The 24008-nt window shown below is 42.5% G+C and overlaps 1 protein-coding gene and 1 long non-coding RNA gene across 32 annotated transcripts in view; both read right to left on the bottom strand.

Moving 5' to 3' along the window:
* The window catches only part of LOC138437312 (natural resistance-associated macrophage protein 2-like), a 55574-nt gene extending 40809 nt beyond the window's left edge, over window positions 1–14765 (bottom strand). For 10 of the 31 annotated variants that reach the window (XR_011255855.1, XR_011255853.1, XR_011255860.1 and 7 more), the window contains exons 1-11: window positions 14532–14735; window positions 10136–10219; window positions 8107–8258; window positions 7288–7407; window positions 6753–6872; window positions 5208–5314; window positions 3879–3949; window positions 3704–3771; window positions 2482–2637; window positions 1664–1822; window positions 905–991 (exon numbers count right to left, since the gene is read on the bottom strand). Coding sequence is in view for 16 of the 31 variants with exons in the window: in XM_069584387.1 (XP_069440488.1) it covers window positions 905–991; window positions 1664–1822; window positions 2482–2637; window positions 3704–3771; window positions 3879–3949; window positions 5208–5314; window positions 6753–6872; window positions 7288–7407; window positions 8107–8258; window positions 10136–10208 (1113 nt within the window). In the remaining 15 variants the exon portion in view is untranslated. Of the gene's footprint in view, window positions 1–904; window positions 992–1663; window positions 1823–2481; window positions 2638–3703; window positions 3772–3878; window positions 3950–5207; window positions 5315–6752; window positions 6873–7287; window positions 7408–8106; window positions 8259–10135; window positions 10220–14531 lie in introns of all 31 variants that reach the window. The other 21 variants (XR_011255857.1, XR_011255858.1, XM_069584386.1 and 18 more) reach the window with 12 other exon arrangements.
* Window positions 14766–15440: 675 nt separating this feature from the next.
* The window catches only part of LOC138437325 (uncharacterized), a 32672-nt gene continuing 24104 nt past the window's right edge, over window positions 15441–24008 (bottom strand). The window contains exon 4 of the long non-coding RNA XR_011255870.1: window positions 15441–15634. This is a non-coding gene — a long non-coding RNA (uncharacterized lncRNA). The remainder of the gene's footprint in view (window positions 15635–24008) is intronic.

Below are 24008 nucleotides of genomic sequence, written 5' to 3'. Positions count from 1 at the left end.
AGAGGCAAGGGAGAAAGGTCACCTGAGACAACACCCCAAACATATCTTTGATGTCACTTCCCATTCCTGGCTACGCACCCACCTCTACCAAGCAATGTGCTGGCACTGTCCCAGGAGCTAGACTCGGGTCCTGACCTCATTCTAGAGGCTTTCAACCTACATTCTGCTGGATGGGCCCCCATTCCTCCTCAGCCCAGTCCCTTCTCTTCTCTAGGCTCCTAAAGCCTTTATCCTCAGCTCATATGTTAACTATTAAAAAAACGTCTACAACACATTTCCCAAATTATATTCCTTAATACAGTATTCTGGAAGATAGTGATAGAAATGGAGAGAAAACACAAATGAATTCTGGAGATGCTACATACTATTTATTCTACTCTTGGAGGTTCACAATGTAACTGGCATAAAAGGGACAGAGAGGCCCCAGTAAAGACCACTTTTCTTTGGACTTTCCTGGTAGTCCAGTGGTTCAGACGTCATGCTCCGAATGCAGGGGGGCATGGCATGATCCCTGGTCAGGGAACTAGATCCTACATGCCACACAGCATGGCCTAAATAAATAAATAAAGTCTCCAGGCACACGGCTGAGGGGTTGGGGAGGAGAACAAATATAAAAACAAAAGACCACTTTACTAAGAACACTTTCTTTGATGCCAATTAACCCCTATAACACAAAATGCTATCAACACAAGTTTAAGAATCACGGATACAATTCATCTTTTTAGCTGATCTTATATTTCCCTCCATAATCCAAAAGGCTTGTCTGGCATGGGACCTCTGAATAACAACACTCAACAATCCAGAGAAGATACGCTGAGCTCTCAAGTGAACCCTCAGAAAAGACCAGATACTATGCTAAGAATCTTGATTCAGGGGCAAAGATCAGAAATCTGAACAGGTTTACCCCTTTGTAGATGTCCACAGCCAGTGTTGAGTTATCGTCTGGAAAAAGGTGAGTATGGGGACTGCTGCTGTTTTTACAGACCGCAACCTGGAACCAAAGTAGTTTAGGAACGACTTTTACTTTTGAGGTCAGGACTCAGATTAAGAAGACCTCTCCTACAGCTCACACACAGGTCATCTGAGAGACAGATGCCGAAGGCAAGAAACTGGACATGGGTCCTGATGAGAGCAGAGACTGGCCGCAAACATGAGCGGACACCCAGAAGAGGGAGCCCTTAGTCAAAGCAGAGACGGGCGTCAGAGGTCCTACGACAGGAAACAAAGGAGTCATCCAAACCAGACTGGCAATCAGGAGTCAAGAGGACAGAGAGTTCAAAGTGACGAAACAGCCTGTCTAGCCACAGATTCTGTTTTCTGTGTGTTGATTCCTCCCAACCTGTCATCACCAGTAGGACTGGCAGGCAGCCAGTTGGTAAACAGGAAGGGAAAGGGGATGAGAAGGAGCCAACAGACGTGAAGCCACTAACAGCAAGAGGCAACCTCTGTCCGAGGAAAACTCCCTTCCCAGTCAAAAGCTGGGAAGGATGGGCTGAGCTGCACCACAGCCCTAGAGTGTAAACCACGACTGGAGCAATGATTTAGTGGGCAGCACTGAGATCTATTTCCCCTGAGCTCTAAGTCACTGTCATGTTTTTCTGGCCCAATCAGCTTTTCTCTTTATCCTCGCATTCACTACTACCCAGGTCCCTGGCTTACTTACCACCTGCTCATTGGTTTTCTCAAAAAATGCTTCGGCAAACACTGAGATGACACACGTGTTGATGATAAAGGAAACAAAGAGAGCGATGCAGGAATCAATGAAGAAGTACTTATTGGCTTCTCGAACTTCCTGCCTTTTGGCTCGGTCTATATGTCTGGACTAGAGAGGTAACAGCAACAGTCATTTTTTTAAAACTGCTGGAACAAGTTACTTGCAATATTCCATGAGTATGGAGTCCACTGAAAGTCCTCAATGGCAAACAACTGATCACATGAAATGTGTGAGATTCCGCTTATATCCTGGTTCACTGAGTAAGAAGTCATGACCCAGTGATGATATCACACACCCCCAAATTGGAAAAAGTGACCAAGTGACTTCTGAGACCTCAGTTACTGTGGCTGGAAGAACCGCTGACCTACAAAAACCTGATTTCAGACCTAAGCGGGAGACAACCTTCATGACAAAAGTCTCTGAAATCTCCCAGCTAATGATTGTGTTGGACTGACTGGTAAAAGCCAGGTTGGGCTTTTTTTCCCTGACCACTAGGAGGCCATTCAGGCTTCTGAGATTTAAAGTTGGGAAACATGGTCCACCTCCAGCATTTTTAGGAGGGACTTTAGTCTCTTCTCTATGAGGTCTGTTATCTCTGGTCACCTTTGTGGTGAAAACAGAGTCCAACTGTGTGGAGGCCAACTGTGGAAAAACATCATGCTCCTTCAGAGTTCTAACAGTCGTAAACTGAGTGTGCATCCCTTGCAATTAAAGGAAAAGGTCCCATGAACTACACAGGCCACTGAGATAAGAATGGTTTTGCTCACCTTGACTAAGGCAGAATGCAGGTAGATGTTGTGTGGCATGACGATGGCGCCAACAATGGCCACAGCCTGCATGATCTGTGGGGTACGACAGTCTGAACAGGACGGCAGGAACATGCCTTGGAGGACCTGGGTCTGGCTGGGTTTCACTGTAACATACTACACACAAACAGAACAGCTATTAGCCTTTATTGGAGCATGAGACTAGGGAGTAACACAGTACTAGAGACACTGCATCTTTACTCCTTAATCCCCTTCATCAACAACTACACAGGAAATGAGGCACACAGAACCACCCAAAAAAAACCAAGCAGCACAGTTCAGAGAATTTAGGACTAGAGTGTCCAGACATTTCGTATTGTATTTTATATGAACAAAATAGACGTGTACAGAATGCAATTAATATTCTAAAGCAATAGAACAGCTGCTAAGGGCCTTATTGATATTAGTGCCACAATAACTCCTGTCAGACACACCTTAGAATACAGTCAATTCTTGATTACCCACACTAACCATGCTTCTGTGCTCACCATGTATATAAAAATCACTTATGCTTGCCACTAGCATCTGCTGAGACTCACTCAAAAACTCTTCTCATACACACTTTTTTCCTGGTTCAGCATTTCCCTTGGAAGCCTTAGACCAAGGTATATCATCTCCTTGGAGCAGATATATTGTTAAAAGCTTATTAGCTAGGGCAATAAAGAGAAGTCAGTTTATAATGATTGGACATAGAAAGGTGCTGGGTTTCACTTCACTACATATAATGGTAGAGTTAGTTTTAACCCAGTGGAGTACTGGGGCTGGGGCACAAACCAGGAAATAGGCCCTGTATCCCCTATAGTTCATTGCTACAATACAGAGATAGTCCAAGCTGCAATTACTGTCAACCAGGATGAGCAAAAACAAAATCCGTTTAGGTAACAGCCAAGAATAACCCTGCAACCCCTTTCCTAACCCTCTCCAAAGCTGCTCAGTTATTGGGATGGCCAACCGGGGAGATTAGTTTCGAAAGTTCCAGAAATTCTAATCAACTGAACTAACAGTCCCTGCAGGCCTTCCTTGGACACTAGTCTTTGCTACAATTCATTCCTTTAAAGTTGGCATAAGGTTGAATTTGGCTTTTTGTTAAAAGCTACTGTCTCTTATAATAAAAGAACAAAAATCTTGTTTTAAAAAGCTAATAAAAAAAAAATAAAGTTAATGAATAGCCTGTAATACTCACCTCATAGCCAAATGTGAGGGCCATAACAGTGAAGATAAAACCAAAAAATGCTTCTAGCTTTCGCAAACCTGAAGGGGAAAATGTAGCAGTGAGTCCACAGAAGGGAGATTTCCCCGTAAATCACATGATGGAAACCAGCTCCTCTGACCGACCCCTCCATTCCCATGTTCCTTACCATAGTTGTCCAAAAAGAGAAATGCAAGTGTATCTGCAATGGTGATGAGAACTCCACCCCACAGTGGAATCCTAGGTCAGAGATGAAAAACAGATTTAAGGGAAGAAAAGAAACATTGAGAATGACACTTTTCCCAACAGTTCTCCAGACATCTGACACTTGCAGGAGCAAGGACTTGGGAAAATGGACCCATGGTAAGCAGGCCAGGCCCCGGGTAATTCAGGATCACAGCACTAAATGAAACCATGTGTTGTTGCTGTTCAGTCATTGTGTTCAACTCTTTGAGATCCCATGGACTGCAGCACGCCAGGCTTCCCTGTGCCTCACCATCTCATCTCCCAGAGTTTGCCCAAGTTCATGCCTATTGAATCAGTGATGCCATCCAACCATCTCATCCTATGTCGCCCTCTTCTTCTGCCATAAATCTTTCCCAGCATCAGGGTCTTTTACCAATGAGTCTAGCTATTCGCATCAGGTGGCCAAAGTATTAGAGGTCAGCCTCACCATCAGTCTTTCCAATGAGTCTTCAGGGTTGATTTCCTTAAGATTGACTGGTTTGATCTCCTTGCTGTCTAAGGGACTCAAGAGTCTTCTCCAGCACCATAGTTCAAAAGCAGCAATTCTTCGGCGCTCAGCCTTCTTTTTGGTCCAGCTCTCATATCCATACATGACTACTGGAAAGACCATAGCCTTGACTATAAGGACCTCTGTCACTAATGTCTTTCTTTTTTAACACACTGTCTAGGTTTGTCAAAATCAAACAATACATTCATTCAAACTTTGTCTAGTATTTCAGACATTCAGGACACAAAACTGAAAAGCACTGGTCTTATCTCTCAATGACCTCACTTGGGATAAACTGACATACAAATTAATTATAATACACACTGCGACATACTGGATAACACAGGTATGTATTACCCAACATGAGAACATGAAAGATATAGAGCCTACATCTGCCAGGAGAAAGGAAGGTAGTTTCAGAAAGGTTCTACAGAAAAAAAAATACTTGAGTGAATCTTGGAAACTGAAAATGACTTGTGTTTTTCTTTTTATGTTGTTGCTTAGTCTCTATGTGCAACTCTTTTTCAATTCCATGGACTGTAGTCTGCCAGGCTCCTCTATCCATAGGATATCCCAAGCAAGAATACTGGAGTGGGGTGCAGTTTCCTTCGGTAGGAAATCTTCCCAATCGAGGGATCAAACTTGTACCTACTGCTTCACAGGTAGATTCTTTACCACTAAGCCACCTGGGAAGGACTTTTGTTTTGATACTTGTTTTGAAATCTCACAAAACATTGATTACTTTCTAAAAGAAAAACCCCTCACCTTCCTGCAGACAGGAGATTGATGGCAATAGCTGAGCCAATAACTTCTTGCATATCTACACCAATGATAGCCAGCTCCACCATCAGCCACAGAAGGATTCGTGGAACCTAAACACCAAACAGCAGAAAGATATGGTTCTAATTAATCATTTCTAAGAACTTCCCCCATAGTTTAGAATTCACATTTTGGCAATGATCCATAAAGAGTCCTTTATTAAACCTTAGGTCTAGAGATGAAGGACTAGAACTCAGCTTTGGCCCCTTGATGGAGGGAGAGGGCCAGGCTGCTCTGTGGCAGAGCCTGTGAGTCAGGGTCAGGGCAGCAGCTGATGCCAATTTCTTCTCCTTCTGTTTCACTTGACAGAAAAATGGAATTTCCATTCATTATTTCCGCTTAATTTTTTTTGCCTAAAAACAATCCTAAAATTCTTAGGGGGAAATGAGGATGCTAAAACGGTCAAAACATTGTTCAGGAGAGAACAGAAATACTATAGAAAAAAATCTATCCCGACCATGGCTGAAGAGACAAAACAAACATGAAAAGGCTGGAGTCATCCTTGGTGTAATAATGCACAAGCAAGTCAAAAAGACAGGCATGCTAAAGGGACTCAGGGCAAAGCGGTGGAACTGGGTGTCCAATAACAAAATCTGGAAGATAATCTCGTCAAATAATTGAACAGAAAGAAATTTAGTAGGGCCAGCTCACTGAGGCAGGGGGCGGTGGGGGGACCACTTCCATGTACCTACTACTGAAAAAATAGTCACAAAAAAACAACAGCTGAGATACATGAAGAAAGAGAAGCTAAACAAACTATAAATTACCAAGGTGCTTTTTTTTTTTTTGAGATGCATATAAAAACAAACAAAAGGCAGGTAAAGATACTCTCTCACAGCCAGAAAAGGAGATTAAACTAAGAAAAAACTGGAGGTAGATACTTATCTAAAGATCAAGTCAGTTTAAAGCTATCTTCCAGACCCTGCGTCTATCCATTCCTGACTTAAGCAAGAACAAGAAAGACCTAAATATCCAGAAAGAAATTATGGAGGACAGTGTAAACTCCAGGGTCAAGGTAAAATGAAAAAGCATCATTAACAAATTCAAAGATCCTGCCAAAAATGCCCCAGTAAAAGAAAAAAACTCACTTCAGATTGACAGCAAAGACAAACAAAAAAGAAAATATGAATAATGCAAAGTAATGGAGTAACATGGATGAATGAAGAAAAAGCTTTAGGGAACACCCCCACCCCTGTGTGGACTGGGCCCTGCTTGGTGCCAAAAGGCATAGTAAAAGGTAAGTGTTTACTCACACAGAAACGTCTAAGGAAACTTTCTGGTAAATGTGAGTCTCATGCTAGATTTTGAAGGAGTGCAGAAACATGGTTTAGCAGCAAGAGAAGCTACAGAGTTCCCTCGGGACTGCCAGTCCTCAGGGACACAGATCCCCTCCTCCTCCACTATTTCTGTATGGGGGCGGGGGGAGGCAGGGGGACAGCACAGGTTGCCAGACACACAGTTACCTATGAGCAACAAACAAACGCTGCTCACCCGAGGATACTGACGGTAACACACTTCAGCAAGATGAAGCCCGGTGACCACTCCCAGCCTAGCTGCAAGCGTTTGGAGCAGGACCCCGACAATGGTGGCCAACAGAAGAACCCACAGCAGCTAGAGAAGAACAAAATGAGATAACTGGAAGTTTGGGTTTGGTTGTTTGGCAATGGGAATGGGAAACAGTACACTCAGGAAAGCGCCCCGTTCAGGGATCAAATGACCTGAGTTCTCTATCACATTCTGCACAGAACTTGCTAGGTCACCTTGCACCTTTCTGAGTCTTAGTTTTTCCCATTTGCTGCTTCACTTTTGTTCAAGGAAACTACCTGGGTAAAATAAAATTAAAAACCAACTACATGACAAAATAAAATTTAAAAACAGATGGAAAAGTACTTTTCACCTAAGTGTCAGAGCCAATGAAGAATCAGCATGTAGCCACCAAGGCTGATATCCAGCAGGCAGAGCAGAGGAAAAGGCTGTGGTGCGCTGTGTGTCTTTCAAAAGGAAAGAGGGAGGACTCTATGTTCACCTTAAATCCAGCCAGTGCTCCAGACTGCAAATCACACTCAATGTTTCCTGGATCCACAACGCTCATAAGAAGTCCTGGTCCTGTGAAGACCCAGAGTTTACGAAAGCTAAAACAAGAGTACTGTACGAGAGAGGAAAACAAAGCAAAATGATTATCACCTTCGGGGAGAATGGATTCACACGCATATGTACAGCTGACTCCCTCTGCTGCCACCTGAAACTATCACAACACTGTTAACTGACTATGGTCCAATACAGAATAAAAAGTTAAAAAATAATAATAATAAAGTGTCTCTTGGAGAAAAAAATTATCACCTCCAAACTGCTGATCTAATTTATTATTTTATCACATAAAAAGCAACAATATCAGTTTCATAAACAAAGGATTTCCGAAGTTGGACATGGGTGTGTCCAAGTTTAACTGCCATCTTATCCACTGCTTATCAATAAGCTGGTCCACTCTCTGTCCAAATAAGAGTCCAACCCTTCTCTTACTTGCCCTTTCCAACAGCCTTTCATTCTAAAACCCCAGCAAGAATATCAGTACTATGCAAATGGGACAAAAGGCACCGTAAAAAAGGGAACCTGAAATTCATTGTTTCGGGATCAAAAAATACTCACTAGTACAACTTGGCAACCGTTTTTCAAGGACCTTACTTTCCTTAACAGTTTCTGTTTACTCTGACTACAAAAATTGAGTCTTCAGAGATTGCCTGCCAGAACTGACTCTGAGGTTGTTGATTTTGAGTTGTCCAGCAGACTTTGAATTCATAGGTTTTCCCTAGACAATAATGTTTTCCTCCAAGGACCTGTCACTAACCTTCTCCTCAGGAACAGCATGATTCTCATCCAGGTAGGTGGTGAAGGGCTCCTCTGAGAGGCCCCCAGAGGACTGAGGAACTGAGGAATTACTGTAGGCAGGGTTGATGGCACCAAGACTGGCAGAGTCTCCATGGCCTACAAAAGCATCTTCTGAATTAACAGATTTGAGACGAAATGAGTTAAAATTAACAAAAGACTCTAATATTAATAATCATCTTAGAAATACTGAAATTAAATCTTTTAATACCTAAACATGTAAGACTGACCTGACTCTATCTCAATTTACTTTATTTTTATTTATATTGTTAATAAATTAAGTTTTGAATAGGCAATACATTCACATGGCTGAAAATTTGAGAAGTACAAAAATGGTTATGGTGATAAAGCTCCCTCTCAGCCGTCTTCTCCGGTCACTCAGCTCTACATCAGTTTTCGACATTAATCCCACAAATGGTTTCCCCTTACTTTCACACTTCTATTATCATTTGCCAATTTTTAGAATCATTTCATTTTCTTCTAAAATCACTGATGTCTAGGGCTCAATATATAACATCCCCAAACTAGCCTCACTGATCAACTAAAATCTTAACTTTTAGAAGGAAATAGTCAGGCTAATGGGACAATCCCCTCTCCAACCTCCATCCATTATTTGGTAGGATTTACTCAAAGGATCATCCTTGGACATTATATTTCCATAAGGCTTCCTCCAAAATTGGTAACTTGGAAAATCCTGCCACATTTCAGGCTAAAATCTGAAGCTGCAAGGAAACCACCAAACAGGAACCCTTTGCTATTTGACTAAGACCTGAAGTGAAGAGCTTGGGGAGGAGGGCAGTCTCACCCTCATGACAGGAGGGCTCATCGCAGACTAATCATCAGTGTTTCCCTTCCTCCTGCATTTTGCTGCTAATTTTAAATGCAGGGAGACAGAGGGTCTGGGAGAAAAGGGCTAACCAACAAGAAAGTTAGGAAACTCAGTGTGTGTAGCCATCAAATGGTTATTTTTAACCACAAAGCTCTAATCTCAGGGTTACCAAGATACCTTTGCAGTTTTCTTTCTGTAGGGAACTGACCCACTTTACCTTAAGTGTTACTGAACTGAGGAGGAAGTTTACAGAAAAGGAATGGAAATTCTAAAGGAGAAATTTAGAATCAAGAAGGATTAGTCAAAGCACAGTCTCATTAAACACTCTGTAAGGAGCTAGTTCAGAATTTTCCTGCTGCATTCTCATCTGAAGCAGCCTAACCACCCTAGAAGTTTTTATGCCAGGCTGCAACTTAGACTGCCTTTACAAGTACTCAAAGTGTTAGTCGCTCAGTCGTGTCCGACTTTCTGTGACCCAATGGACTATAGCCTGCCAGACTCCTCTGCCCATGGAATCCTCCAGGCAAGAATACTGGAGTGGGCTGCATTTCCTTCTCCAGGGGATCTTCCCAACCCAGGGATCAAACCCAGGTCTCCTATACTGCAGGCAGATTCTTTACCATCTGAGCCAGCAGGGAAGCCCTAGGTAAGCACTACTGCTATAAGAAATCAGACCTGAAGCTAATCTCAGTTCATCTCAGAACTGGACATAAGTTATGAAGGAGGTCTCTGTGGTTATAAACCCACTTCATTTACAGCCTAAGGCACCAGGTGGTGACCCCTGAATGGAGCAGGTCTCCATGATATTGTTGGCTGGGGGACAATGGTGCTTTAGTCCGACTCTTGCAACCCCATGGACTGTAGCCTGCCAGGCTCCTCTGTCCATGGATTTCCCAGGCAAGAATACTAGAGTGGGTTGCCATTTCCTTCTCCAGGGCATCTTCCTAACCCAGGAATTGAACCTGGGTCTCCTGCATTGCAGGTGGTCTCCTGCACTGCAGGCGGATTCTTTACCAACTGAGCCACAGGAAAGTCCTGGGGGATAGGAAATGCAGACAATTTTTGATGGAACAGAGGACAAGAAGGACAATATGGTAAACTGTTACTGGCTTAAGCCTAATTCCAAATAAAAATGAGTCAATAGCACAAAGCAATCAATTACCATCTGCAACAGGTATCTGAACAGAAGGTGCAGGACCCAATACTATGGAGGATACCTGAGTGTCTGAATTCATAGAATAGGATTCTGGAAAGGAGAGAAGAGAGGGAAAGGAATTAGCAAGAACAAATAAAAACAAGTTCAAAACACGAATTCTGTGCCTCTGTATGACTGAACCCTTACTATATGAAATGAATAATTGTTCTACTGAATTAGATAACCTTGAAAATAATCGCAGTTTTCAGAATATGATTAAGAGATGTTTAATAGAAAAAAATGTAAAAATTTTAATCATGCTTTTGGTGGCAAGAATTCAAAACCAAACTGAAGTAAAAAGTATTTCTGGGAAGTGGGTTTTAATCAGCCTCCACAGAGAGGCCTGCAGGCAATCACTCAATCTCTGCCTTTGCCTCCAGATTAATCCAAATATTTAAAAGACTGACTTCCCCTCATTTTGATGAGTTTTTAAGGATAGAATCTATAACTCTTTTTGATCCAACAAACAACTCAAGTGAACTCAAGTTTCAATTTTCTCAGAAGCCAGTGGTGAGGGTAGGGGTGTGGTGGGGTATCTTCTGGAATGTAAAACATAGCACCTCATGCTAATTTAGAAAACATAGGAACTCCCTTGCCAAAAAATAAATCAATTAAATAAATAAAATAGAAGTGTCCAGAAGTGTTAAGGGCAGTTATTTTTAAAAGAACATTATTATTAATATTGTTATTATCAAAAGTTTCTCATTTCTGACCTACTCACGAGGAATCAATTCAATTATTACAGATTATTTTTATTGTGATGACTGATATCCTGTTTCAGAAGGCACAGAAGTCTTCAATACAATTGAGGAAAATTCCTGTTCACGACAGGCCTTGAAAGTTTATCTTTAAAAAGTAAACAATTGAGACAGTAGTGTGCTTTTTCTCCGAGTACGAAGTGTGAAAAGGTGCCTGTAAAATAATTTTAAACAAAAGTATCTCAAGACAAAATTTTTAATAAATTAAAATCTAAATAAATTTTTACTATTAGTATTCTAAATGATTAGTCTCATAATTACTTACAGAGTTAATAAAACACAATAAGCCTGATCTTTTCTGTGAAATCTCTGTCCAAGAGAGAAAATGGATTCTAGATTCCAACTTCTTTTTTTTTGCTGCACCATGCAGCTTGTAGGATCTTAGTTCCCAAAACAAGGATGGAGCCCCAGCCTGACAGTGAAAGCACCAAATCTTAATCACTAGGCCAACAGGGAACTCCCTAGACTCCAACTTTCTCATCAAAACATTGAGTCAGATTTCACCAAATTATATGCGAGTCCATTATTTGTTTTTATACCTTATTCAAGATTCCACACTGTATTTAACTGCCTTGAGCAGCTTCAGCTTCATGCAACAAATCTTAGCAAACAGTCTTTTCATTTTTATTCTATTACAAATATTTTCTAATTTTCCTTGCAAGGCTTCTCAGGTATACCCATCATTTAAAAGTGGACATTTAATTTCCAAATACATGGGATTTTGTTTGAAGTATCTTTAATATTAATTTTTAATTTTGATACTAATTTCTCATTTAAATGCTTTTTTCTCTGCAATCACTTCCTCTGTTTTCTTCAGTCTAATTTTATTGAGACTTTCAAAGGCTAAGTTGAAGATTTCTCTTGGTAAATGTCACACTGCATTTGAAAATATGTGGGTTATTTGCAACTATCTTTCAATATTGATTTCTAACATGATTCCACAGTGATAAAAGAACAGACTCTGTATGATTTTAATATCTTTAGATCATGAAATTTTTGCACATTGTTTTATGTTCCTGGATATGTTCCAGTGCCTCCTAGTTTACAGTCTATGGGAGCTTGAATAGAATTTGTATCCTACTGTTGTGTGAAAATTATATAAATCTTAATTATCTTAAATTGCTTTTACAGTACTTTTCAGGTCTACTGTATCTTTCTACTTTTCTGTATATTCATTCTATTCACTTGGAGACTTTGATATTGAAACTCCAGCTAAAAATCTTTAGTAAAAAAAAATTATTGAATTTACACCATATGTACTTCAGTCAAATCAGGCCAGCATATTATGCACTAAATGATGTTCTTTTTTGTAAACTCAAAGTTCCTCATTTTGCAATTAGGTCCCAATTCTGCTACCTATATAAACAGCAGCGTTTTGGAAGGAGAGAACCTCAAGACAGAAGCCTTTCATTAGAGCCTTCCAAGTAGTAGCAAGAGAACCTGAGAGAAACTTTTAAGTTCACATAAACAGCATAAGTCTGTCAGCAGACATTTCTGTTTATATATACAATAAGGAAATGGGGGAAAAGACATCTTTGATTTCACAGCACCCACCCAAGCTCTTAGCATTAAAAGTCAAATATTAGAAAAGATGCTGCTTTGTAAATACCAGTGTGTAACCTCATCACTTCACTGAGTCAAAACTGAACCAAGGACTTCCCTGGTGGTCCAGTGGTTTGAAGAGTCCACTTTCCAACACAGAGGATGCAAGTTTGATCCCCGGTTGGGGAACTAAAATCCCACACGCAGAGAGGCAACTACTGAGCAAGCACCACAGAGAGATGCGAGGACATCACAGCTGAGACTCGATGCACTCAAATAAATAATAAACAAAATAAGTAAATGTTTAAAAAGGAAAAAATTAACCAAAGCTGCTTAGTATCTCTGTGTACATTCCAAAGGATCACTGCTGATTTTCTAACAGTAGAGTAAGATTTATGTACAGCTTCCCCATTCACTAACAAGAAGTACAGCCAGGCTGCCCCAAAATTCTCCACCCAAGTCCCACAGCCATCCTGGAAACAGGAGGAACCAAGTATGCTGCAATCATGGTCTTTGGGGCATTGACTTCAGAAAAAAAAACCTGGCCTAGGCCAAGACTATAAATGAAATATTATCCACTAAAAAACTAAACAGTCAAAGAAGTTTTTATTTACCCAACAAGGCTATCATGGACAGTACTGCATAGCTGGAGTTTTCCATGTAGTCTTAGTTAATGATAAAATAAACTCAGCAGAAAGTCTGTTGTCACAGGTAATCATACTATATCCTCAGGTAATGAATGACAAGGATGAAAAACAGGCTTAAGGGTTCACGGTAACACGTTCAGGGGATCAGAATTCCTTTACTGTGGAACCTTTTAGGGAAAAAGAAGGCACTTACGGTAATAACAACAAAAACTCCTACATGCTAGGAAATGTTCTGAGCACTTTATGTGTATTAATTCAATATTCACCATCAGCTCTTTAAGACTGATATTATCAATCCCCATTTTAACTATGTGGAAACAAAGCAACAAAGAGGCTAAGAATCTTGCTCAAAGGTTTACAGAGCCAAGACTAGTTGGGGTTCAGATTCCATGGGAATCAAGGGAGAAACACAAGGTCCCCTAGTTGCAGCAATATTCACTAGAACTATGGCCAGCAAAAGTTTCTGGAAACCTGTCTCCTCTTGCCTCGCATTCCATAGAATTTTTGCTTTTGCTTTTCACTTTAAAGAGGTGTCACATTCCCTTAACTTCATAACACTCCTTATGAAAGCAGTGGACGGTATGAGAATATCTTTATACACAGGAAAACTCAAGTCCAGGTTACTCAACTTCTCCTTCAATGATGCTCTTTGAAATAGCCTGATATATGAAGAGAATTGGGGGAAACCAATTGAAAACAAAACAAACAAAAATCAAAAACAGAACATCCAAAAGTAAACATAGCTGTAACAGCAGGAACCTATGAAACGGAACAGATGTAGAGCAGCCAGCCACCCTTCTCACACACGGAGTGCGACAACGCCCCTACAAAAGCTCCTGAGCCTGGAGGCTGCACAAACCGCCCTAAAACCGATCTACACACCAGGACTCTGCGGTCTGTCCAGGCCCTTCACACAAACAGGCGCTTCTTGGATGTCGCCTGTAGTAAAATGAATTCTTTCGCTGAAGTGCGGCGGCGGGAGGCCCAGGGAGCGGACGGGGCATCAGGGCTCCGAAGATAAGGAGGCCGAGGGGACCTTGCCCCGCGTCCGTCGGCCTCTCCCGCGGCGTGAAGCGGGGTCGGCAGACCTTCGACCACGGGTCCCGGGACCGCGGCAGGTCCGCCCAGGGGTTCAGCCATTTTCTCTTGAGGTCTCTCTAGGCCGCGGCGGGGAAGGGACGAGGCCCCTGCGACCTCCGGCGCTCGCTTCCCGCTCCCCCTCCCGGGACCCTCCTCTCGCTCTTCCTTTGAAGAATGCGGCTCCGTCTGGAACCCGCGTCCAGGCCCTCCCGGTCCGCGCCCCGCACGCCAAATACTGGCCGCGGCGCCTGCTCCCAGGCTGGCCCTCGAGCCGCCCGGAGCCCGGGAAAGCGGGGCGCCCGCGTGACCCCTGACCTGGCCCGCTCCCCACCTTACCGGCTCCGCAATCACCTGATAATCAGTCCCCGCTCCGGCGGCTCCATATCCCTGGAGCCAGCGCCACGCCAGCCTACCCCCTACACGCCCTGCGGCTGACCCACAGGGTCGCAGCCGCACATTCCTTTGGGTTGGATTCTTCATATTCGCCGTGGGGCATATAAGCCACGCGCGTGGCAGGCTGACTACGGATCCCGAGTCTCCGCCCACTCCAGGCTGACTGGGGGCGGGGCCACGGAGGTCTAGGCGGGAGCTGTCTGCGGCTGAGCTAGTGCTGGAGCTCGTCCCACCCACGCTGTGTTGTGGAGTCTCCCACCCAGCTAGCAACCTGCGGACGAGTACGTTTCCTGCTGTAGTTCGCCGTGGCCTCGTTAGGCCCTGGAAGACAAGATCATTGCTTCTGACACACGGCTCTATGAGAGTTCCAGCTCCACCTCCCGCCCCCAGAGCCACATCATAGTATCTGCTGCCCCACCAAGAGCACCCCACAGCTGGGAGGAACCGCGAAGCATCAGCTAGCGCAGCCAGTTCGACTGCATCAGATGCCCTACTCCCAAGTCTCGGCATTGAATTGTTTTCCTGTCTCCTACTCAGCTGCGTCGCTTCTTCTCCCAAACTTTATTTTCCACCTACCCAAAAGCAGTCCCGCTCCATTCCCAGTTTCAATCGCACATCCCAGAGTCTTCTCTGAAGATGACGACCAGGCTAGTGGTGCTTCAGAAAGAAGAAAATAGTTTGACTAACCACCCTAATTTTCTACAATGTTCTTTACAGCTGCCAGAAACAGTCTTAGACCCCTCTCTCTCTCAGCCCCCACATCGCCCCCATAACCGCTCTCCTTAAAGGTAACCAAGCTTATCTAACTAAGTCATAGACCTAGAGAAGAAAAGCATAAAACCTTCCAACATCTTTCTTCGTGTAAAAACTGCTAGGAGAAATTTTTATTAGCTGATAAAGGAGTCCAAGAGAAGAGGAAAGGAGAGTAAACTGCAAAAAGCAAAATCAAAATAAAGTACAAAGTACGAGCAAATTCAGGGACCCAAAAAACTGGGCTGAGCATCATCAATCATCTGATACAGGCGGGTTTCCATAGAGAATTTCTCCTAGAGAGAAAAGAAAATGCACAAATTAATTCTGAGAATCACTCTGCAACACATATGGGGATTTTCAGAAAGGCTTGATGAAGTCCCTCCAGAACAGAACCTTTCCTTTGGGAACTTCTACTGCAACTAGAAAGTAAAATGGCTGGAGCCTCCTTGTCGTGTTCAGGGTCTGCTCTGGTGGGTAGAGTCCCTGGGCTATTATATGCCTTTTGCTGGCTACTTACTTAGCTCACAGTGTGGGGCTGCCTCCTTCTTACTCTGCTTCTTCATTGTGCAGGCTGGGTCTGACTTTCTCCACTGCTGCTCCTGTTTCTTGCCTCTATATATGCAGAGGAGTGCACCTTCTCTTGGTTAGACAATGCCTCTTATGCTTCTCTGGGCAACGCATTGTTAAAGATACCAGAGGAAATTTCAAGAAGCAAATAACACTCTTAGAAGTATAAGTAAATCTCATCTTTGACCTGCCCTAAAAAGAAAAACTTCATATATCTGCCACTCCTGGATACTAATGAACAACTAATTGCATCTGAAAACTTTTATTCTAAGATTTCATCTCTGTCTTATTTCTCAGGAGGTAGAGTCACAGAACAGCATAGCATCACAAGACAAAGATGTCTTTATTCCAGGACTAGAAGTCATCCCATTACAGTTTGACCTATCTCTTTTCTCCTTGTTCTACAGCAGACAAGTTTCCTAAAGCAAACCTGCCTTAGACTGGGCTGGGCTCAATGTACCTGCCTTCATGAGAAAATAGAAGGGAAAAAGAAGAAATACGAAAGCACCCAAGAACAAACGTGTTTAAGGGAAAGGCCCTGTTTTAGTTTAGGACTCCCAAAATAGGAATGCAGTTTACAAGGAGAATCTACCATAGCTCCCCTGTCACACTTACTCAGGAATTGCTCCCAACATACACACTCCAGTCTTGCCTACGGGGTCCCTGCTATTCACTTAGAGTAACTGACAACATTAATGGAATTCTTATTACCTATCAAACACCATATGTAAAATGTTATAAATATGAATTAATCCTCACAATAAATTTGTGAGGCAAGAACTGTGATCTTAATTTTGTATATTAGGAACCTAGGTCTGAGGGAGATTAAGTACTTTGCCTAAAGACCCACAAGTTAGTGATAGAGCCAGACTTTGAATAAAGATTTGTTAGATCTAAGAGCCAGCACCTCACTACCATACCATAGTGCCTCCATCTAAAACAATTTCCTTCCATTCAAATCTCCAGCTTGGAAATGATCCTCTTTTATAAAATCCTATTCATGTAAAGACTTCCCCAGTGGCTCAGATGGTAAAGCGTCTGCCTACGACGTGGGAGACCTGGGTTGAATCCCCGGGTTGGGAAGATCTCCTAGAGAAAGAAATGGCAACCCACTCCAGTATTCTTGCCTGGACAATCCAATGGATGGAGGAACCTGGTAGGCTAGAGTCCATGGGGTTGCAAAGAGTCAGACACAACTGAGCGGCATTTACTTTTATTTATTTATTCATGTAAATTCACTGAACATTTCACACTACCACAATCGCCAACTGATTTCTGCACAGATGCTAATATGTATCTGTATCGTATGTGCTTTTCATTTGAGTAGGAGACTTTTCTTTCCATGCTCACCTCCCATCCACTCTCTCAATATTCTTTTTCAAGCTTTTGTTTTCCCTGAACCGCCTGAAATTAACTCCTCCTGTTTGTACCTGCTCAGAAGCTCAGTCCTCTCTGACCTTTTGCAACCCCATGGATAATATATAGCCCACAAAGCTCCATTGGTCTATGGGATTTTCCAGACAAGAATACGAAGAAGGTTGCTATTTTCTCCTCCAAGAGATCTTCCCAAACTAGGGATCTAATCTGCGTCTCTTACATCTCCGGCACTGGCAGGCAGATTCCTTACAAAGGAGCCACGTGGGAAGTTCCCCAAACTTCTCCCACCCCTCCCTTTTTGTTGGAGGACAGAAGGAACAAAAAGTGCCCATCAAAATGAAATGGCATCTTGAGACGGAAAGAAAGACAGGTAGCTCCATACAATCATGTTTCAGTTTACTATCAGCATTACTGTGAACAAAGCTAGAGGAGGTAATGGAATTCGACCTGAGCTATTTAAATACTAAAAGTTGATGCTGTTAAACTTCGGCACTCAGTTCAGTTCAGTTCAGTCAATCAGTCATGTCTGACACTTTGCGACCCCATGAACCGCAGCCACCAGGCCTCCCTGTCCATCACCAACTCCCAGAGTCCACCCAAACCCATGTCCATTGAGTCAGTAATGCCATCCAACCATCTCATCCTCTGTTTTCCCCTTCTCCTCTGGCTCTCAATCTTTCCCAGCATCAGAGTCTTTTCAAATGAGTCAGCTCTTCACATCAGGTGGTCAAAGTATGGGAGTTTCAGCTTCAACATCAGTCCTACCAATGAACACCCAGGACTGATCTCCTTTAGGATGGACTGGTTGGATCTCCTTGCAGTCCAAGGGACTCTCAAGAGTCTTCTACAAGACCACAGTTCAAAAGCATCAATTCTTCAGCACTCAGCTTTCTTTGTAGTTCAACTCTCACACCCATACATGACCACTGGAAAAACCATAGCCTTGACTAGACGGACCTTTGTTGGCAAAGTAATGTCTCTGCTTTTTAGTATGCTATCTAGGTTGGTCATAACTTTCCTTCCAAGGAGTAAGCATCTTTTAATTTCAAGGCTGCAGTCACCATCTGCAGTGATTTTGGAGCCCAAAAAATAAAGTCAGCCACTGTTTCCACTGTTTCCCCATCTATTTCCCATGAAGTGATGGGACCAGATGCCATGATCTTCGTTTTCTGAATGTTGAGCTTTAAGCCAAGTTTTTCACTCTCCTCTTTCACTTTCATTAAGAGGCTCTTTAATTCTTCTTCACCTTCTGCCATAAGGGTGGTATCATCTGCATATCTGAGGTTATTGATATTTCTCCCAGCAATATTGACTCCAGCTTGTGCTTCTTCCAGCCCAGGGTTTCTCATGATGCACTCTGCATATAAGTTAAATAAGCAGGGTGACAATATACAGCCTTGATGTACTCCTTTTCCTATTTGGAACCAGTCTGTTGTTCCATGTCCAGTTCTAACTGTTGCTTCCTGACCTGCATACAGATTTCTCAAGAGGCAGGTCAGGTGGTCTGGGATTCCCATCTGTTTCAGCATTTTCCACAGTTTATTGTGATCCACACAAAGACTTTGGCATAGTCAATAGAGCAGAAATAGATGTTTTTCTGAAACTCTCTTGCTTTTTCTATGATCCAGCGGATGTTGGCAATTTGATCTCTGGTTCCTCTGCTTTCTCTAAAACCAGCTTGAACATCTGTAAGTTCACGGTTCATGTACTGTTGAAGCCTGGCTTGGAGTATTTTAAGCATTATTTTACTTGCGTATGAGATGAGGACAATTGTGTGGTAGTTTGAGCATTCTTTGGCATTGCCTTTCTTTGGGATTGGAATGAAAACTGACCTTTTCCAGTCCTGTGGCCACTGCTGAGTTTTCCAGATTTGCTGGCATATTGAGTGCAGCACTTTCACAGCATCATCTTTTAGGATTTGAAATAGCTCAACTGGAATTCCATCATCTCCACCAGCTTTGTTCATAGTGATGCTTTCTAAGGCCCACTTGACTTCACATTCCAGGATGTCTGGCTCTAGGTGAGTGATCACACCATTGTGATTATCTGGGTCATGAAGATCTGTTTTTGTACAGTTCTTCTGTGTATTCTTGCCACCTCCTCTTAATATCTTCTGCTTCTGTTAGGTCCATACCATTTCTGTCCTTTATCGAGCCCATCTTTGCATGAAATATTCCCTTGGTATCTCTAATTTTCTTGAAGAGATCTCTAGTCTTTCCCATTCTGTTGTTTTCCTCTATTTCTTTGCATTGATCGCTGAGGAAGGCTTTCTTATTTCTCCTTGCTATTCTCTGGAACTCTGCATTCAAATGGGTATAGCTTTCCTTTTCTCCTTTGCTTTTCGCTTCCCATCTTTTCACAGTTATTGGTAAGGCCTCCTCAGGCAGCCATTTTGCTTTTTTGTATTTCTTTTTCTTGGGGATGTCTTGATTCTTGTCTCCTGTACAATGTCAGGAACCTCCATCCATAGTTTATCAGGCACTTTATCTATCAGATCTAGTCCCTTAAATCTATTTCTCACTTCCACTGTATAGTTATAAGGGATTTGATTTAGGTCATACCTGAATGGTCTAGAGGTTTTCTCCACTTTCTTCAATTTAAGTCTGAATTTGGCAATAAGGAGTTCATGACCTGAGCCACAGTCAGCTCCTGGTCTTGGTTTTGCTGACTGTATAGAGCTACTCCATCTTTGGCTGCAAAGAATACAATCAATCTGATTTTGGAGTTGACCATCTGGTGAAGTCCATGTGTAGACTCTTCTCTTGTGTTGTTGGAAGAGGGTGTTTGCTATGACCAGTGCGTTCTCTTGGCAGAACTCTACTGGAACTCAATATGCCAGCAAATTTCGAAAACTCAGCAGCGGCCACAGGATGGGAAAAGGTCAGTTTTTATTCCAGGCCCAAAGAAGGGCAATGCCAAAAGAGTGTTCAAACTGCCACACAACTGCGTGCATTTCACATGCTAGCAAAGTAATACTCAAAATCCTTCAAGCTAGGCTTCAACAGTATGTGAACCAAGACTTCCAGATGTACAAGTTGGATTTAGAAAAGGCAGAGGAACCAGAAATTAAATTGTCAACATCCACTGATCATAGAGAAAGCAAGGGAATTCCAGAAAACAAAACTACTTCTGCTTCATTGACTACACTAAAGCCTTTGATTGTGAGGATCACAACAAACAGTGGAAAATTCTTCAAGTGATAGGAATACCGGACCACCTTTCCTGCCTCCTTTGAAATCTGTATGCAGGTCAAGAAGCAATAGTTAGAAATGGACATGGGACAACAGATTAGTTCCAAATTGGGAAAGGAGTACATCAAGGCTGTATATTGTCACCTTGCTTCTTTAATGTATATGCAGGCTATATCATCCAAAATGCCCAGCAGATGAAGCTCAAGCTAGAGTCAAAATTTCCAGGAGAAATATCAATAATCTCAAATGTACAGATGACACCACCCTCTTGGCAGAAAGTGAAGAGAAACAAAAGAGCCTCTTGATGAAGCTGAAAGAGGACAGCTATTAAAACTGGACACTAAAACAGCTATTAAAGAAGACAGCTGGCTTAAAACTCAACATTCAAAAAACTAACATCATGACATCCTGTCCCATCACTTTATGGCACATAGGTGGGGAAAATGTGGAAACAATGACAGAGTTTACTTTCCTGGGCTCCAAATTCACTATGAACAGTGACTGTAGCCATGAAATTAAAAGATGCTTGCTCCTTGGAAGAAAAGCTATGATGAACTGAGACAGCATATTAAAAAGCAGAGACATCACTTTGCTCACAAAAATCCATATGGTCAAAGCTATGGTTTTTCCAGTAGTCATGTATGGATGTGAGAAATGGACCATAAAAAAGGGTGAGAGCCTAACAACTGATGCTTTAGAACTGTGGTGCTGATGAAGACCCTTGAGAGTCCCTTGGACAACAAGGAAATCAGAGTAGTCAATCCTAAAGGAAATCAACCCTGAATATTCACTGGAAGGACTGATGCTGAAGCTGAAGTTCCAATACTCTGGCCACCTGATGGGAACAGCCGACTCATTGGAAAAGAATCTGATGCTGGGAAATATTGAGGGCGAGGAGAAGGGAACAACATGGGATAAAATGGTTGGACATGAGTTTGAGCAAACTCCAAAAGATAATGAAGGACAGGGAAGCCTGGCATGCTGCAATTCACGGGGTTGCAAAGAACTAGACACTATTGAGTGGCTGAAAAACAACTTACAAAGTGAGATTGGGCAATGGTCCAGAAGCATAGGTGACTGAATTCCACACCATCCAGAGCCATTCGGAAAATTATATTATTAAAGCAGGGTATTAAGTTAGGTGCTCAAAATAGGACCTGTGTTCGTAAGTGTAGATTTATGAGGAGTAACTATTTTCCTGGAATACGTGAGCAAAAGGTTGTCATTGTTTGAGGATCAGCAGAGCATAAGGGCTACAAGACCTTAAGGATTATTAAATGATGCTTATTAACTACAAAGCTCTTGGCAACAGAGAAGTGATTCAGTGGACTGTACAGTCCTGGGTCAGGTCAGTGGAAAAACAAGAGGACCCCTAGGGGCCCAAGATAGCATCAGTTATGCTAACAGTCATATACCTTCCTTACCTGAGAAACTCATTATTGTTGTTGTTTTTATCGTTACAACTATTAGTTCCATTACAATATCCATCTCTGATCAAGCATTCCGGGACTCCTTCCTCCAGGCAGCATTATACGTTCTGCCTGCTACCCAAACGCTTGTTACTCTACCCCACCACTAATTCATTCTGAATATACTTATTGAAAATCCACTACATACCAGGCAGAAGATCGGTGGTATAGATACAACACAAATAAGCAGAATACTTTCGTGGGTTAATGTTTTTGTGCTTTCTTCTTCCACTAAAATGTGAGCTTCTCAAAAGTGGCAGGTATCTTTGTATACCTGTGAAACAGAGCAGGAGCCTTAGGTCCTTGATCCCTACCTCCTACCCAGTGTCTTCTGTCTGCCTTTTGTCTGCAGAGAACTTTAGTCAAAGAATAAATTTAATCTGAGAAGTGAGAAATGCAAAAACAAAGGAAAACAGTCAAAGGACGCCTAATAATAATAATGTAGTCATTAAGCATAGTGAAGGACTTTTAATTCCTTCTCAAGGACTGTAGATAATATTCTGAGCCATATCCTGTGAACTGTCTTATAGATACTGAAACTCCAGGTGGAGAAGTTAACTACACGACGACCAGGCTGTACCCTCAACATGAGCTGCCACAATTCCGTGAATTGGCCTTAAAGAAATAGGAACAGACCCCGGAACTGAAGATTAACTATACTTGAAACAATCAAGAGACGCTGGTCAGACTACCAAATGACCAATCTGAAGATGACTGTCAGAGCGAACTGTGCTGCTTCTGTATGTAGCCCCCTCTTTCTGTCTATAAAATCTCCTACCTATGGGGGGAGGAGGGGCCGACCTTTGGATAGACGCATACCCCTCAACATCCAGGTGCCAGCATCTGAAATAAAGCATGCTTTTCTTTCCACTAACCTGGCTTGTTTATTGGCTTTGAGTTGTGAGCAGCCAGACCCGGTGTCTTTCCAGAACACCTGGTACTAACAAAGGCCAGATATATAGGAGGTGTTAAGTATAAATATATCCATAAATATATCATCCCGTTTTTAAAATCTGTTGTGGCTGTCAGGCAATGAAGACGAATAATTAGACTTTGTCTGTTTATATTTATGTATATATTTCTAAAATTGAGTCTTTGTGTGTATGCTCAGTCACTAAGTCATATTCGACTCTGTGTGACCCCATGGACTGTAGCCCACCAGCCTCCTCTGTCCATAGAATTTCCCAGGCAAGAATACTGGAGTGAGTAGCCATTCCCTTCTCCAGGGGATCTTCCCAACCCAAGGATCAAACCTACCTCTCCTATGTCTCTTGCATTGGCAAGTGGATTCTTTACCACTAAGCCAACTGGGAAGCCCACTAACTCTTCCCTCCCCTCCCTTTTTGTTGGAGGACAGAGGGAACAAAAAGTGCCCATCAAGCTGAGATGGCATCTTGAGACAGGAAAGCAAGACAGGCAGCTCCACATAATCATGCTTTGATTTATTATTAATACATGGTACTTACTCACAGGGTGGGATTGGGAGAAAAATAATCCAGAAGCTTTCACAACTGCACTCCACATGGCCAAGGGGCCAATGGGACAATTTTATTGTTAAACTAGGATATGGGGTAGGTGCTCAAAATAGGACATGCATTCCTAAGTCAAGATTTATTAATGGGTTACTAAAGTCATGGTCCCAGTGATTATCAAACAATACCTATGAACTACAAAGTACTTGGCAACAGAGAAGTGATTCAATGGACTGTACAATCCTAGGTCAGGTCAGTGGAAAAACAAGAGGACCCCTAGGGGCCCAAGATAGCATCAGTTATGCTAACAGTCATACACCTTCCTTACCCGAGCAACTCACTATTGTTTTTATCATTACGACTATTAGTTCCATTAAAATATCCCCCTCTGTTGAAACATTCCAGGACCCCTTCCTCCAGGGAGCATTAGCCCTACATTCTATCTGCTACCTGAATACTTCTTACTCTACCCTAGCACTAAATCATTCTGAATATACTTAATGAAAATCAGCTACATACCAGGCAGAACCGACTTAGTGACTAAACCACCACCACTACCACCAGGCAGAAGATGGGTGGTACAGATACAAC

This window comes from Ovis canadensis, chromosome 3 (assembly GCF_042477335.2).
Source record: "Ovis canadensis isolate MfBH-ARS-UI-01 breed Bighorn chromosome 3, ARS-UI_OviCan_v2, whole genome shotgun sequence".
In the NCBI taxonomy this organism is placed as follows: domain Eukaryota; kingdom Metazoa; phylum Chordata; class Mammalia; order Artiodactyla; family Bovidae; genus Ovis; species Ovis canadensis.
The sequence above is the reverse complement of the archived record's forward strand: the minus strand, read 5'-3'. Positions and strand labels throughout refer to the sequence as shown.